Consider the following 17,612-nt stretch of genomic DNA (forward strand, 5'->3'; position numbering starts at 1 on the left):
TTGTTTAAAACACGATTAGGATATTTGAATATTATGTGCTAAAGGTCCCAACTTCGCCCACCCTACTATACAAGACCATATTTTTTCATTTTAATATACGGACACTATATAAGACAACTAAGATGCCGTGACAAGACGATATTCTACAAGGATAGATGGAAATGGATCCGCTACCGACAATAAATTGATTTGGAATGTAAAAATAGTATATACAACGTTCAGAATATTGGTTGAACGTAACTTAATCAAGTTATTTAATTAATCACACATTGGTCGATATCTAGACAAGATAACTAATTGTGCGCAAATTATTTCAGGTCAGAGAATATCGTGCGAGTGCCTTTTTCAGAAAGAATAGGTGATTGGAAATTGGTGTTTTGTTGTATAGTGTTTAGAATTAGCCGACACTAGACTCTTAGCGGTAGTTGTATAGCATGTTATGGGCCTGTTCCGTTCCTTAGCGAGACCTAACTTGGCTGATTTTTATGTAATTAGTTACACAGATATATTATTTAGGCAATGGCTGCTGCTGGTAAAAGCTGCTTTCCGATTATCAAATACATTATGTTTCTGTTTAATCTACTTTTTTCGGTAAGTTATTTGAATTCAACCGAATGTAGGCTACTTTATAAGATTATTCTTAAACGTGATCCGTATTCTTAAACGTGATCGTCCTGAGTTCTATTTCTTACATACGAGACATCTTGTTGCCTATATGTTGAATAAATAAATAAATGAATGTAGAGTAGGGTTGGGAATATGGTGCACCTTTAAAACGTATCAACCAAGTATCCTGATCGTGTTTATAACAGGTAACAACGGTATATGGGAGTCGTGAGGATACGGTTTTATAATTTATTGAATTTGTTTTACCACCAAATGGAATGATAAGATGGAATGAAACAGTTTCTCTGTTTCATATAAACAGCATATTTCATAGATCGGCGGAGGGGCATTACTCAGCGTTGGTGTTTGGATAGTTGTGGACGGAGCAAGCTTTCGGCAAATATTATCAGTTTCGAATTCGGCGATATTTTCTGGGGTGTGGTTGCTTTTGTTTGTCGGAGGTAAAGAATTGTTTGTTAATAGGTTTTAAAAAAATATGAATACCAAATAAATACCTAAACGTTCGTATTGCACAATCTTGTTGGTGAATGTAGCTTGCTTTATTCTGGCGTGGCTGAAAAACGACAGTCGTTATAACACGGGTGTTTTGTTTCATACACCTCCGGCCCGCTTACAATTGCCACGTATGTAACTTTGTGGGTGTTTGTTTATTCTTGTATGTCTGACAATTTAGACAACCCGTTAGTGGCCACTGGGTTGGAGCAGTTTTCGGTTAGTGTCTCGCAAAAGCGCACATACGCCCACAATAGTAGCAGAGACGAGCCATGAAACCGCATAGCCTCTGGATTGGAGGTCTCTGGATTAGAGGCATGCTCACTAATTACTGTGCCACGGGGTTGGATAGGGTTATTAATTTGTTAAAAAAAATGTTATGCATTTTAAATTATAACTGTTTAATTACTTTATTGTTTTCAGGTCTGCTTTTTCTTCTTGGAGTACTTGGTTGCTGCGGTGCACTGACTGAAAGCAAATGCCTACTTTTAATGGTAGCACATAAAACTATATATATATATAAATATATAGTAGGGCGGGAGAAGACCCTTTCGTTCTATTTTCTCGTTCCATTTGGTAGTAAACAAAGACAATTCAAGGGATTGTAAAAACTGTATCCTCACGACTCCCATAGACCGTTGTTAATCGTTTAAAACACTTCCCCGCCCTACTATCAGAATCAAATGCCCCATTTTTATTAGGAATTGTTTTAAAAATTTCACTTTTTTTGTTTCAGTTTTTCTTTGTCGTTCTGGGGGTTTTCGTTGCAGAGATCACTGCAGGGATCATGGCGTTTATTTACTATCCAAAGGTAATTTATGATTTACCATCCAAAATTAATATATGAAGTAAATTTAACGGAAAAGTGGTTAGCGCCCTGCTGCCTATAACCCAGAGGTATATTAATATAAAATATACCTATACGAATTATGTAGCAATAAAAAATCATATAGTAGGGTGGGAAAAGATGGGGCAACTTTTGCCCAGAAGATTTAAATATCCTGCTTGGGTTTTGAACAATTAACAACGATCTGAGTCGTGAGGATGCGGTTTTATAATTCTATGAATGATTTTTGTTTACTACTAAATGGGCCGAGAAAATAGAACGAGTAGGTGTCCCATCTTCCCCACTCTCTCATATATAAATGAAATGGAAAAACACGAAATTAACCCTGGCGTTTTAATTGTAGGTAACTGCCTACATGGACGTTTCGTTGAGAGAAAGATATGGAAATATGAAAGAACATAGAATTACTACTGATAACTGGGACACACTACAAACTGTGGTATAATATACACCAGGCATATAATTATAACAACATATTAGGTTGGGTAAGATGGCCCATGTGTTCATTTTCATTGTCCCACTTTAAATGGAAGTAAACAAAATCCATTCGCTGAATTATATAACCGTATATATTTTCGCGATTTTAAAATAAAAGCAATGTCAATTGTTAATGGGAATAGAAAATAGAACGAAAAGGTGTACATTAAATGAATGCACTGAAACAGACGAAATATAGTAACGATCAACCTATATTTTTTACTATATACCCTTTGTCTAATTGAATGAATGAGCGTGTGTGTCCTATATGGACAAGATACTCAATGTCAATTGCTTCAACCCAGTGGTCACTAATAGCTTGTGCAAATTATCAGTCACAAAAAAAAGAAGAAAATGTTCATTTATAACTAATTTAAATAGTTTAACTCTTTAGTGGAAATGCTGCGGAATAAACGGCCCAGAAGACTGGCAAAATAGCAACTGGGTGAAACAGCATGACCCTAACACTTCAACGTCGTTTAACCGACAACAAACGAACATGAACGATTCAATCGAAAACAAACAAAAAACAAAATATCTTGACGGAATCGTCAGTTCTCCGTTGAATGAGGAACGAGAATGGCTTCTGGTTGCGAGAGAGCAATACATACCCAGTGCATGCTGTTTAAAGACATCGGTATGTATAACTTTAGGGTTAGGTTTTATTGCCTATAGGCCAGAAGGTATATGCGTTCGAGACTCGACGCTGCTACGGCTGTAAACGTGTTTGCTTTCTGGGTAAAACACTTTTAACAGCAGTTGTTTCAATATAGTGGTAATAGAAAGTCTTTAAAAAATAAATACTCAAAGACTAATATACGTGTTAACTTGTAATTGAGCACGAGGTGTATGAAAAAATACATGTTAAAACGACTGTAGTTGTCTGCCACAAAAAGAATAAATTACACACATTCGTTTATTCTGAACGACAAATTTCCAAACGAAAAAATAATCTTAGTATACAACTATATATATATACCAGGTAGCCTATAACAAGGTACACCAGTTCTTCAAACACGTTTTACATTACAGCTAATAGAAGCGGCCGATGCCACTTTAGACTTGGAAAAATGTTTACAGTGGAACCCGAATACGCCAGACATATTTGTTGAATATCTTTACACTGAGGTATAGGAGCATGTTGTAATCATGGTGTATGTTGTATTTAGCTGCTGAGTTTATTTCTGCATTAACCAATATTGGGAACATAAGTAATCTATCTATATACTTTACACGGGTTATAATTATATTTACTATATGTATAACTTTAGAGCACTCGTCTGACTCACAGTGAATAGAAACTGTCATAGTAGGCTGGGGAAAGATGGGACACCTTTTCATTCTACTTTATCGTCCCCTTTAGTATTAAACGAAGAACATTCACGGAATTGTAAAACCGTATGCTCGCGACTTCTATAGACCGTTGTTTAAAACACAATCAGGATATTTGGATACTAAACCCACGAAAGCTGACCCTGATCTGGTGCTCATAGTTAAACGATTATTTAAAAAAATACAGTAAGAATCTGGTACCACGAAAACGTAACAGACAAAAATCAAGTCCGCAACCAATTTGATGTACTAAAAGACTATATATTTCGCCTAAATGGCATCGGTAGGCAATATAACACCACATTCTTATACAATAAAAACGTATTGATTTGTATTATAGGGGTGTGCCAAGAAGTCAGGAGTTTACTTTTGGATTCTTGGATGTCTTGTAATAGGAATATTGGTTATTGAGGTAAATTGTGAATGAATGAATCTGGTTTTGTTCTCGCATGGCGGGGCAACGGCAGTCAGTATAACACGGTTGTGCTGTTTCATACACCTCATGCCTGCTTACGAGTTATCACGTATGTAAGTTTGTGGGTGATTGTTTTTGAATTTTTGTTTTTCTTTTTGTTCGTATATGGGCTTTACAATTAATGTTGCGCAATACTAGCAAATTAAGCTATTCTATCTTATATACTTTTCTATATGGGTGCTGGTTGAGATGTAGGCCATAGTTGGCCCATTACTCCAACACTCAGACGTTTACCATAGTTATCACTTCAGTATACTATGCTTTTACCCGACTGCTTTGCAAGGATATTCGTGCTTATAATAGTTGTATTGAAAAATCTTCTTTTTTATACCAGGTATTTGGACTGATCATCACATGCTGTTTGTACAAAGGTATTGATACTGCGAGACATTTACGACGCCAGATGAGACAAGTTACTTGAACAGCGACATAGTAGGGAGGGGGGAGATGGGACACCTTTTCATTCTATTTTCTCGTCCAATTTGTTAGTAAACAAAGAACATTAGGAGAATTATATAATCGTATCCCCACGGCTCTGATAGACCGTTGGTAATTGTTGAAAACACGGTATTTGGATATTGCGTGCTAAAGGTGCCCTGTCTTCTCCCACCCGACTATATATATATTATACATACAGGGAATATTGTAATATTCGACGCTATTACTTGCTCGTGAAAACCGATTGTATATTATAGCAAAAGTCCAAAAATAAAAACATACCAGCAAACTACATACCTGCATTTTTGTAACTTCCTTGGTAAAGTATGGCCGAATCAGTTGTTATTTTTCAGCAGTTTTTATAACATATTTTACCACTTATATAGCCTATTACATTGTTTAAAAGAGCTTATATATCTGTAAATTAAACTTTACATCATGCAAAAAAGCCTATAAATTATGAATGAATGTAACTTAATTTATCCTCGCGTGGCCGGAAAACGACAGTCGTTGTAACACGGATGTTCATGCATCTCATGCCAGCTTACGAGTTACCAAGTATGTTACAATTAACCTTTTTAATCTATGTATATAACTATAATGTATTTTAACTTGATACTAAAATTCAAACAAAATCTTTGTGTGTTAGTTTTCTATTGTTGACAGTGCAGATATACAGGAACAACAACGCAAAACTAAATGAACATAAAACGTCTTGGCCTATGCTTGTACATCGTTTTAAGATAATATTTTTGCCATAAAAAATTAACTAAAAATCTGTTGAAAATCAAAAGGTATCAATTTATCAATTGCTTTTTTTAAGTTGGAAAAAGAATAATACGAATTTTCAATTGCTGTTTAAAAAAGTAAGAAAAAAAACGAGAAATTACAGAAAAAATCCAGATTTGTCCGGAAGCACCAGCTAAAAGTTGGATACATAGAAACAATATAAAATTTGCTCGAATTGGAAAAAGGCGAGGGTACACCAGAACATAAATACACCATTAACATGCTCTAAAAGTGCTACGTTACAACTTAAGTTTCTGGTGCTCTGATTTGGGAAGGCAATAAAGTTGATAATATTTAAGGCTAAAAACTTAATTAATTATCAAAATTTAAGTTGCATTAAGAGTATAAGAGTTATTTATAAAGCACTGCAATGCTGGTACTTATAGAAAAATTGTCGTAAAAAGGTATAAAAATTCTGTAAGGCTTGTTTTTTAACTCTAGTGTAACGTAAATCATGCTTCTTATGTAATACAGCTGACAAAATTCTACAAATCCTAATAAAAACAATCGAAAAATTACGTTTTTGTGTAAAATAACGCAAAGTGAAAAATTGTACAATGATTGTGTAGGAAATTTTTTCCATGAGTTAGCACCAAAATTTAAAATTTACCACCTTTTAAGGAGAAAAAAATAATTTTCAGGATATTTTTTTTTAAATTAATTTTTCAGGATAATTTTTCAATATTACTAAAAAAATTTTGTTTTCGCTACATGGGTTGAATTTCAGGAGGGAACAAATTTATCTAGAGTTAGGGATTGTTAGAAAACCAAGCTATAACGCACATAAAGGAACTATTGAGTACGAGTTGTCGTGCTTGTTATATCACGAGAACTTTTCTTGAAAAAAAATTTTGAAAAAAGCCGAACTGATAAGCGCACATATAAAAAAACAAAATAAAAAAAAACGATAAAAATACGTAACAAACCGGTGGAACACCTCGTTTTTATAACAGGACGAAAATAAGAAGAATAAAAAGACAGTGTTCCCGGAGAAAGGCACCTGGAAACACTGGAAAGTGAGCAGCGGGGTTTTGGGGCGTATGTCATGCTCCAGTGGTTGTGCGGTCATGCGTGACTGATTGGGGTAAAGGGGAACACCTTTCACGCGATCTGAGGTTTCTCGCCATTTTTCAACGACTTTAACTGCTCGTTCTCCTGAACATAGAAATATTATAAAAATTTTGAAGTAGAAAAATAAACAGAAACGAGTTTTGTGCCACACTACATTATCAGGGTGTTGGAAAGTCACTGTGCATTTACATATTTATAACAGAGATGTTTCAGTATAAATCATCAAGGAGGTAAATATGAATGACAATTATAAATGATGTTGAAAGGGACTCCCACTAGCAACAATACAGGCCCTCACCCTCAGTAAATATGAATGATATTAGAACAGTGCAGTGACTTTCCAAACACTTGTACTGTCGTATCAAAAAAGTTTCAAAACCAGTGTATTGTACCAAAATTTGCAGAGGCATTTTTTGGTAAAATGTTAACACACCTGATTGTGCATGCTCTTTTGTTTCCATCTTCTTATCACGACCTATATCAAATATATTGTATTAAATATTTGTTTATAAAGAAAAAACTGTTTTTGGATATATTTTATAACTTTGTGCTCATTATGTAATTTTTTTTAAATTACAGAAAATTTAAATTTTAATCTGCAGCCTTGCCCAAGACACATGCGAATTTAAACATGCATAAAATATAAAGTTAAACTTAAAAACCAAAAAATGCACAACCAAGAACCATTACAGACTTTACTGCACACAGTGTAACATAAAAACAATGCATTTTTCATGCATTTTTAGGTTAAACTATATAAGTCTTTAATTTTGGGTTCTTTAAAAAATCAAGAATTTTGCAATTTTAAACAACACTTTAACCAAAAAGTTAAAAAAATCAATTTAGTTTGAAAAAAAAACTAAATTTTGAAAAATTAAAATTCAATTTTTATAATATAAAAATCTGTAAAATCTAAACAAACAGTTTTTATTTCAATAAATATTTTTACCCTGTATATTATTATGGCGATTCCACATAAAAACACCACACACGATGCCACGATAAGTAACATCACCACGTCACTCATTACCCCTTCTTTGGCCCCATCTTCAGGGAAATTTGAGTTCAGTGGGGTAGGGGTGGGGGCAAGGTATTTTGTCGTCGTTGTGAAAAACATTTCGGGGTTGAAATTTGGGGGTAAATTCATTTCTGGATCACCTGGGTAAAAAATGCATGGAGTCATTTTCTAATTTTTTGAACAAAATCTAGAGTTTTTATTTTTTAACAATTTTTTTAAAGAAAATCTGAAGTGACATTGTTTAGTCATAGTTACACTCATAGTCGTCAAACATAAGAAACCTCATTGATTAATGAGGCAAATGCAATATAATTTTGACCTGCTTGTTTATAAAGACAATTAAAAGCAGGGTTAAACTGGTTTACGTTTAAAACGGGAGTGCTAAAACATAACTTTTTTACAAGTTACACAACTAATGGGTAAAAATTTCCTTACAAAAAAGTGAAACAAATTCTGCACAACTTTTATACCAAAAAATGAACCATCTTTTTTTCCACTCACTTTTGTAGCAATCTACTTTCTGTTGATTGTGATCAATAAACCATGAAGAGCAGTCACAGTCGTTAGTTACGCACATCGCTTCGGGGAAATCTGGGCATGAGGCAACCTGGCACGGGTCAAGGGGACATTCCATGCATTCGCCCCATGCTAGATGAATCACATGTTGTAAAAAGATGTTAAAAATATGAAATAAATAAATTGAGAAAAAAATGGGGTGAGATGGGACCGGTTTTTAATCGTTTTTTTTGTTGTTGTTTTATTTGGTTATAAACAAAGAATATTTACAGAATTTTAGTCAGGAACCAGAGCTACGAAGCACATAACAGACAAAAATCAAGTCCAACAAATTGTATAATATATGTATAAGGAATTTATTACCAAATTATATAACCATATCCTGATGACTCTAAAGAATAGTTGTTAATTGTTAAAATTATGTTTGAAAAATATTGGATATTAAATGATAACGGTATCCATCTGACCCCACCAAACTATAACTCTTTATTAGTAATTGATTTAAAAAAAACAATTTATTTTCATTTAAAGTAATAAATCACTTTTGTGTGTTTTATTCTGTATTTAGAGCATAGTATTTGGGTTGAGGGGGATTTATTTAAGTGGTAAGTTGTTATAAAAACACTTACATTCTTCATCTGTGTCTTCAGGTGGGACACTTGATAAGATTGGGGTGAAAATGTTCATCTCTGGAAATGGTGGAACTAAAAAATTAAAAAAAAATGCTAAAAAAATTATTTTTTTACTATTGTAACTTTACAAAATGGTAAGGTTAATTTAAAAAAATGTTTATGATTTTTTTAACTTAAAATCAAAATTTTTTTTATATATAACAAAAAAACACAGCAAACACTAAACAAAAATAATTTTTTGGCTATATTTGTTTGTTTTAAACATTTATTTCCACATTTAATTATAAAAGAAGAAAAAAAACATTTTTGTGTGTTATTTGCAGTTTGAAAATCTTTTCGCTGACGAGGCAAAATTACTCAAGTCTGCGTGTATTTTGTGAACCTGAACCTCGTGTCACGTTTTACTTACGATCAGTGTCAGGTTTAAGTACGTGGTTAGCCGTTGAGCGCGTATAACGCAGTGCAAACAATAGAGGATGTTCAAAGTGACACTAAGCATGCTGTGAAGTAACTTGCAATTTGCACTTAAGCTTAGTGTCAGGTTTAAAAGAAATAACTTGTTTTTACGACCAAATCCAAACACAGCACTTTTTTTATAAAAACATGCATTGCTAAACTTTTTTTTTTTTTTTTAAATTAGGCGGCATTGGCAAAACTTTAAAAAAAATTTAAAAAAAAAAAAAAAATTTTAAATGCAAAATGTTAACACCAGAATACAGTTTGACACAAATTTTTACACATTAAAAGCACAATAATTTTAATTTTTAAAGCACAATTGCCATGCAAACCCAGCTTTTAAAACAGGGGTGACATCATATGTTTTAGCATCCAGTTTTAATCCTGAATACTTGTCTATACAAATGATTAAATGAACAGAGCAAAATGAACAAACTGTTTAATTTATCAGGTTCTTTATGATTTACGAATATGCTTTTAAATTTGTAAGTGTATCTTAGAAATTTCCCCCTAGAATTTATCCGAAATTAAAAGGGGTTCTGGTTTTTGCACTTTAGAAACTATGCAGCAGATCATTTAAAGTAAGTTCTCAACTTCTTAATTACCTTGTGCTTTTCCGTCGAAAGCATCCATGCAGCAGACAGAGATTGAGTGTCCGGAAACAGGAGTACACGTGTACCTTGGAGGACACATGACATTGGAGGATCCACACTGGATCACAGAGTCTTCATCACTTCTTAATGGAGAACCAGCGCACACTTTTGACGTGTCTAAAAATCGTTATTGTTAAAAATACTAAATGATATATTATATATATATATAAATTTTTCTTTTAATGTACATAAATTTATTTGTATATATATAAACCAGATTTAGAAAATGCCTTTGCTATAGATTTATTTTCGCCTAAAATTTTGATAATGTATTTGACCTTAATAAATTCAGATTGACACAAAAACAACTGTCCATTTACCAAATATTATCAGATTATTTTAGTTTATACAACAAATTTAAACATTTGCGATAAACAATTCATATATTTACATCGTAATTCTTAACCATATGTCCCATATATACAAATCATGCAATTTAATTTTCAACTTTAATAGTCAGACCAGGAAATTTACACCGCGGCATAATTGCTGTGTAAGCTCAACCTGCTAGCAATTTGCCACACTCCCATTTTTCAGGATACAAGTATTAAATACGCATTTTTTAAATAACTTCAATATTTTAGTTCCCAGTAATTATTCTGCTACAGTAGTGGATAACGTTACGACAATTTTTTTTTAAGTCGAAGTGAATTTTATGGATTACAGTTTATAAAAAAATGAGGAAAAAATGTTAAACGAACAAATTAAACTGCAAAAGTGTTAGTTAAACAAAAACATTTTTTTTAATTAAAACTGTTAAAACTGGTAAAAGAACAAATTTACTAAAAAAGTGTCATTTTACAAAAACACCTCTTTTTGACTTTTATATTTGAATTTATCACTGCAAGGTCAAAGGTTATATAATAGGCAATTCATCTTGGCTAGTTTACAGCTTCCCAACTGGTAAAAACTGGGTTGAACTGGTATTTTTTCACGTACAAGGCATTACAGAACATCATTACTTCTACTCATGTCGAAATGTAGCATTAAGTTAAATTGTACAGATTACTTTTGGGCTTGTAATTTTAAAAACTACATAATAGGCTAATGGCACAGATAAAGTTACTTGGTCGCCAGAAATTGGTAAAATTTTCAAATTTTCAAAATTGGTCCGAAACTTAGTGCAAAGTCTATGCGATGATAATGAATTTTTAAAGTGTTTTAAGTAAATTGAGTTTGCAGTAATTTGTTTGCTGTATAAACTGTGCATAAACAACAGTATGTTCCACACTCACACAAGGACAACGTAACGGTCAATTAACCAATAATAGCAATAGTTACGCGCCATTAAATTTGAGGATCAAAGAGAGAAATACCTCCCGCTTGTTTGTTTACAAAACGTGGGCCAAGAGACAGCTACCAAAGTAATTTGTTTATATGACGAACCCTAAGTGAGCCAGGCGTGTCTGCTGTACTTGTGTAATTGGGAATTGAAACCCTGCCAGATATATAGGCCATATAACAGCTGAATTAATCAGAATTAGTTGTCATGTTCCGAAACAAGCCTTTACCATCATGAGTTAAACATAACCTTGAAAGAGACGACATTTAAACTTGTCCTAATCAACTTTCAAAGCCATTATCTGGTAAAAATATCCCAGCAGCATACTTTCTTTGATATGGAAGATTACAGGGTAATGAGACACTGAGTTGAACCATATGGGTATTGATAGTAATTACCTATGCAAGATGGCATCTTTGGGCAGGGGAGAGAATGGCATTCAGTTGCTTTTAAGACGCATTCTCTTGGGGGTGTACATTGCAGGAGCTGGAAAGAAGAATGTTAATTTTTAAATTGGAAATGCACACGGTTTGCCAAATGTATATCTACACTACAGACTATGGCTTTGGAAATGGACTTAGATTGTTTTCTGTTGGGAAGTAAAGTCTCTTGGGAGATTTTCGTTTGTGCTTTGATGATAGGTTTACACAGAGAGATTTTATTAAGTGGGGAAATGTTCAACAAATTTCAACACTTGCTCATAATTTAGAAAACCTTCATAAAATAAAAAGCTAATGGTTTATAAAAAAAAAGCAAAAATGAGTAAAAAGACATTCGCTATGCTGTAGTAATAAAATATGAGAATAAAATATGAAAATCCTACATAAAAAGTCATGTAAAACCTAAATAAAAATTTTGGAAAACCCAACTAAAAGTTCAATAAACTATGCTTATTAATATTAAACCAACATAAATCTTTACCAACAGCAGAATTACACTTGACGACTGACAGATACAGTCTCTTATTACAATGCCATAAAAAATTTTTTTAGCAGACGAAATGTTGGTATAATAATTATTTTTAACAGAAGAGATGTTTAGCCTATTCATAATAACTAAATTCCGAGTTTAAATTAGAAAAAGAAGACACAGATTTTTCAAGTTTAATTAATTGCAGGCAATAACTGAATTATGAGTTTGCTTTAAAATATGAAACAAAGACACCATTTTTTAGTTTAAACAATTACAAGTTTAAGCAGTACAGAGCATGTTTTGTACTGGTTTAAGAAATTCTTGGCAAGATTAAAAGGAGTTGGTATTTAGAGGTTTTGTAAGCCTTAGTTAGCAACACCAGTGTTTGTTAACTTTTAAGCCTTGGGCTGAATGCTCTGGCAATGCTATATTTAGCATGGCACGAGAATAAACTGATAAGCATAGGAAGTGTGGTTTTCAACAAACCATGGTCCTAATGATAAGGGGTTAAACAAACTTTAAAATTTTAAAGTTGTATATTTTTGAAAAATTGAAAACCTGAAGTATTTACAAAAAATTAGAAAAAATTCTAAAAAAAGTGAAATTTGTTTTCTGATAATTTTTTTTGTTGCATTTTGTTGCAAAATCCCAAATTCAGGGTAAACGAATTCAATACCCTGCAGAATATTGCTTTTGGCAATTAAGTATAATATGGGCAAGATCCACAGCTGTGTTATCTAAAGTAATTGTACACTGTTTACCACTTAATGCAGTTGTGGAGAAGGGATTAGATACGCTTTCTATAGATCGCTCGATCGGGCACAGAGTTGGACAGAAGGTTGAGATAACGTCCGGTGACATATGATACCTTTAACTACCATCTTACAATTATGTTTAAGTGATCTGACCCCACTTGGAGATAACTCGAGTTGTTTGTTCAACTTTCAAGTCACAAAGTCCGGTGAAGAAATCAATGTCGACAAGACTTGTACGGGAATTTGATATTGCCCGACCTTTTAGTGCGATCACTTGGGAAATATCGGACATTTTAATTCGCGGTTCAAGCGTGGAAAGACCTTGAACTTTTCCACGAAAGGCATTGACTTTGCAAAGTGGGATTATTCTGCAAAGTAGGCACCCTTGGGAGGGTTGGAAATGGACCTAAATATATATATTTACAAATTCCCTAGACATCTTGGTACCAGGAGAAATACGTGCAATTTAAGTAAGAAGGGAAGCGGTGAATTTCCATTACATTATGTGCGTGGATTTTCAAAGGAATATACTGTAAATTCTAACATTTATGTTGTAGTACATGTTAAACTTATAATGATGTATTGATTAAATGATAGCTGTTAAGGAAGAAAGAAATACAAAATTGGAAAAAATTGTAGTAGTTCACTAGCCTGCAAAAATTTAAAATTCCAATAATTTTAATTTTATTTTATATTTAAACTTTTTCAACTTAATTTCATTTTTTCTATAATTTTTTAAATTTTAAGCAAAACATTTTTTACCAACTTATTTTAAACCCTTTCGCATTGAACATGATAACAACTAAAACAAGGTGTCACATTTCAGGCTGCATGCCAATTTTCATAATTATTCGGTTATCACATAGAAAATTACTATGCAGGCAACTGAGTGTAGGTATGGGAGATATATCTGGATAATAACTGGGTCTCATAACTAAGATATGTGAAAAATGTTCCATGAGTGCTAGTTGTGTATCAATCCAAAATTATTGGCAGATCAAAATATGTTTGTGAAATATGTTCCCATGTTTGAAGACTATAAGTGTTACTGCATTTTTACAATGTCTCTTTTACCCTGCTGTTAGGTGTCTATACAAACAAGCAGAGTCAAAGTATATTGCATTTGCCACATTAATCAATTAATTTTCTTATTTGTTACGAAAAATATCACTCCAAATTTTGTTAGAAATTAATTAAAAATGTGTACCCTATGATTTACGCCTTTTACTTTATTCACCAATTTGCAGCAATTGCCCCAAAAAACAATGTAATAATCAGAGTTCTGCATGTAGGTCTCAATAAACACCTCATACTCCCCTTGAGCCTTTGCCAGCTAAAGAGATTTGTATATTATACTATTATCCTACTAAGACTTGCCCATTTGTTCGGCCTAATCTTATGAGATGAAAGGTTATTTGCCAAAAGACAAGCGATTAATGATTATACAACCATAAAGTTTTGTATAAATATTTGCCCATGCCAACGTTTTATGAGTACTAGCTATAAAACAATAAATTATATTCACAGGCCTTACATATTGACTCCTCTAAATTTAAGTTTTAAAGATAAAACATTGCGTATAACAGTAAATTCATTAATTTTACAATGATTATATTAATTTTTTTTAAAAAAGCCCAGAATTAAGAGCAAACCAACTGCAATTGCAACAAATTATGGACAAACATGTATAAAACATTAGTAAAAACTTATATAATGTTAAATTAAAAAACCTATACGCCCATTAAAAACTTATGGGCCTATTAATAATTGTAATCCAAAAATTGGCCAAATTTTTGCTCACCTCGCATGACGGGGCACACGTACACGATACACAGTTTATAAAACCGGCTTCACATTCATTGGAACAGTTGGGACAACCATGTATACTGGATGTGAGGAGCAAAACTCCAGCTAAAGAAATTTTACAAAAAAATTTAATTAGCTAAACACAAAAAGGTGTTCGTAGAAGGGAATTTGTTTTTAAGTTGTATAGGCTATATTAATTTTGTAACACAATATAATTGTAAAATAAAATAGCCTACTTTTTTTATTATTTAAAAAAAAATTTTTACAGTAATTTATTTTATATTACAGTAGCAATTTTTATTTTACAATCATATATATTAATAATTATGTGAACTATAAGTGTAAAATAAAATATATATATGTAGTAGGTTTGGGGCAAGATGGTCTTTTATCGTCCGATTTGGTAGTAAACAAAGAATAGTTAAAAATATATATTACTGTATCTTCACGACTCGAAAAATTTTGAAAAACTATCTGCTAAAGGTTATACACAATTAGGAAATATAGAAGTGGAAAAGTGCTAACAGTATCCATCTTACCCAAAAGTTTTTTGCATGTTTTAATTAAAAATCATATATTTAAATAAAAACTATATAGGCTACTGGGATAGGCTATAATAAATTACAAATTCTAAAAAATCCTCACCTACTACAAGATAAAAATACACCATCTTAAAGCAGAGTTTTCTTAACCCATATTACAAACACATTTCTTAGTAATTAATCTGCAAAATAAAAATTTTCAGTTAGCAGCAACTAAAAGTCTCCTGCGTGCTACACACATAAGCCTAAAGAAAAAAGGATAAAAAAAGATTGACATATTTATATATGAAAATTTCTGCTGAAAGATTAAGTTTGCCTAAGCCTTGTAATTGAACTCTTGAGTTAATATTAAGCGACCGCAAGTTCTTGGGTAAAGTCATTGCTCCGGCAAAGTAAATACCACAATCATGTTGGACAATGTTTGTGTAAATAATCTTTCAATGGCTCATTTGATATAAAAAAACGTAGCTTATTTCCGAGGAATTGTTGGAAATACATTATGCCTGATAGCAGAAGTAACAGAATGTTACAAAACATTAAAAATACGCTTTGTTTTTTATTCCAAATGAGCCATTGAAAGATTATTTACATTATGCTTGGTAGCAGAAGTAACAGAACGAAACGTCGGAAATATTCCGGTTTTTTATACCAAATAAGCAGTTTAAAAATCATTTACATTCGGCCTGGTAGAAGGGGTAACAGAACACTGTTTGTGTAACGTAAGTCACTGATTAATTCATTCCTGCTCTCTATAAGAATATAGTGGGTGGGTGGTAAGGAGAAAAGAATCGCAGCCTGACGTATGAACCAGTTTGACAATGTTAAACTTGCTATAGATATCTGTACATATAAACATTGTAGATACTGCCTTTGCCTCGAGCATAAGACTAATAATACACAAACTAATCATGCTCTGACATACAGGGTTATTACAAGTCTTGGAAAGACATAGCGCTTTCAAACGTACGATGTGTGAAATAGAGTCATTTTTGGACTATTTGAATGCCGAGTAATAATAAACACCTTTCTCAATATTATAATGATGAGATACATGGTTGTGGGTATGAAAAGGGTAAATGCATCTTTGAAAGGAGCAGTGGACAATAGGTTTGAACACGGAATGAGAAATGTCACGCCTCGTGGTTTGAAAGGGGACGCAAGAATGTGACAATACAAGCATTGTTTCGTGGAGCGATCGTTGGCTTGTTGTTGAACAAACATACAGGGAAATATCACTTACAAATGTATTGTGTTTTAAGCTTGTACAGGGCCTGACCCCAACATATGAGAAGTGATAGTTTGTTTTAAAACAACTAATCAGGTTTGGCAATCGGGACTAAATGAGGTGCGGAAAGATCAAACGGTCGAAATATTTGCAGTTTATCATGCGAAACTAACTCAAGAACTCTGAAGTTTTAGAGGCAACCCCTTTAACGTAGGGTGTACTTGAGAGTACACGCTAAGGGAGTCACATGACCTGAGCGGACACTTAAAACTTAATCCCTGAATAGGACTGGTACAAAAATAGAACGCTCAAAAGGATATAACTGCATTGTTGGGGGCAATTGGTTAAGAAATAGAACAACCCTTGCATGCAGTGATGCCCCTGTGGCATTTAGCATGCTAGGAATTCTAAAATTTTATCTAAAAAGTTACTAATTTTACTATAACATGCTATTTTACTCGATAATTACATTAAAATAAATAAACCGAAATACCCTAAAAAAATCGACAAAAAAAAAAAACAAAGACAAAGAAAAAATCAACCTAATTCACCTTGTTACAGTGTTTTTAAACTGATTACACTGTTTTATATTTCTTTTTTCCCCCCAAAAAAACGCTTTATAAAATATTTAGCATTCTGATTTGATTGACAGGTGGCCTGACGCCTCGCTCGCGTAAATTGTTTACGAACTTGAGGTAAGTAACACGCTATGACGTTGCACTAAGCCAGGATTATCCTCGCAATTTAATTAAAGTATAACCTGGTCTGTGCAACAAAAGGTATATTCATATATCATACATGCGCAAAATGTCAAAATTACCAAAAAATATTAAAAAATCTAGTGAAAAAAATGTTTTTATTTTGCAACAGTGCAAAGTATAACTTGATTGATAAATAAAGTGAATTTTAAAAAATTATTTTTTATTGTAATATATACATAATATGTTGATAGCAGCCAAATGGCATAAACAGACATGTTCGTATGTTTACTGTGTAACATAAGAACGTATAACAAAGCTGTTGAGGTGAGACCAGGTCGTAACTCATGCTCACTGAACAGTAACCATAGAACATGGTAATTATAACATGGTGGCTTACACACAAGAATTAGAATGATTTACGCATGACTTATAAAGTGAGAATTTGCTATAGGTGCTTAAAAAATTGCAAACAAAATTATATAGCACAAAAAAAATATTTTTGGAAATTTTTATTGTGTATCTCAAAACATAGAATAATTTTATTGAACTAAGTTGGAAGTTTTTAG

The 17,612-nt window shown here is 32.6% G+C and overlaps 2 protein-coding genes across 3 annotated transcripts; one reads left to right on the top strand and one right to left on the bottom strand.

Annotated features, from left to right (window-relative positions):
• Positions 1–381: 381 nt before the first annotated feature.
• On the top strand, positions 382–6,545 carry LOC149728724 (tetraspanin-18B-like). Of its 2 annotated transcripts, XM_089889063.1 has the most exons (9): positions 386–591; positions 941–1,067; positions 1,543–1,613; positions 1,856–1,930; positions 2,310–2,405; positions 2,838–3,080; positions 3,476–3,571; positions 4,116–4,187; positions 4,585–6,545. In XM_089889063.1, the coding sequence occupies exons 1-9, from the start codon at positions 520–522 to the stop codon at positions 4,669–4,671; spliced, it is 939 nt and encodes a 312-aa protein (XP_089745189.1). In that variant the 5' UTR covers positions 386–519; the 3' UTR covers positions 4,672–6,545. The 2 variants fall into 2 exon arrangements, with proteins under 2 accessions (XP_089745190.1, XP_089745189.1); XM_089889064.1 differs by lacking the exon at positions 2,310–2,405 and having other exon boundaries at positions 382–591.
• Positions 5,324–15,385, bottom strand: LOC149728725 (uncharacterized). Its single transcript, XM_089889065.1, has 9 exons — positions 15,224–15,385; positions 14,574–14,683; positions 11,504–11,591; positions 9,776–9,940; positions 8,712–8,786; positions 8,068–8,214; positions 7,498–7,706; positions 6,982–7,023; positions 5,324–6,632 (listed from the first exon to the last, which is right to left on the bottom strand). Exons 1-9 carry the CDS (start codon positions 15,246–15,248, stop codon positions 6,579–6,581), a joined length of 915 nt encoding a protein of 304 aa, XP_089745191.1. The 5' UTR covers positions 15,249–15,385; the 3' UTR covers positions 5,324–6,578.
• Between the last annotated feature and the right edge of the window lie 2,227 nt (positions 15,386–17,612).

The sequence above is a fragment of the Ciona robusta genome, chromosome 11 (genome assembly GCF_009617815.1).
Source record: "Ciona robusta chromosome 11, ASM961781v2".
NCBI classification, from domain to species: domain Eukaryota; kingdom Metazoa; phylum Chordata; class Ascidiacea; order Phlebobranchia; family Cionidae; genus Ciona; species Ciona robusta.

What these genes read in the sequence shown, in the direction of transcription:
- LOC149728724 (XM_089889063.1), top strand. Translation starts at nt 520, where the DNA reads ATGGCTGCTGCTGGTAAAAGCTGCTTTCCGATTATCAAATACATTATG. An exon ending in GTTGCTTTTGTTTGTCGGAG is followed by an intron (nt 1,068 to 1,542) that starts GTAAAGAATTGT and finishes TATTGTTTTCAG; the next exon opens with GTCTGCTTTTTCTTCTTGGA. An exon ending in TTGAATATCTTTACACTGAG is followed by an intron (nt 3,572 to 4,115) that starts GTATAGGAGCAT and finishes TTTGTATTATAG; the next exon opens with GGGTGTGCCAAGAAGTCAGG.
- LOC149728725 (XM_089889065.1), bottom strand. Translation starts at nt 15,248, where the DNA reads ATGGTGTATTTTTATCTTGTAGTAG. An exon ending in GTATTTTTATCTTGTAGTAG is followed by an intron (nt 14,684 to 15,223) that starts GTGAGGATTTTT and finishes AAATTTCTTTAG; the next exon opens with CTGGAGTTTTGCTCCTCACA. An exon ending in TGAAGACACAGATGAAGAAT is followed by an intron (nt 8,215 to 8,711) that starts GTAAGTGTTTTT and finishes TGATTCATCTAG; the next exon opens with CATGGGGCGAATGCATGGAA.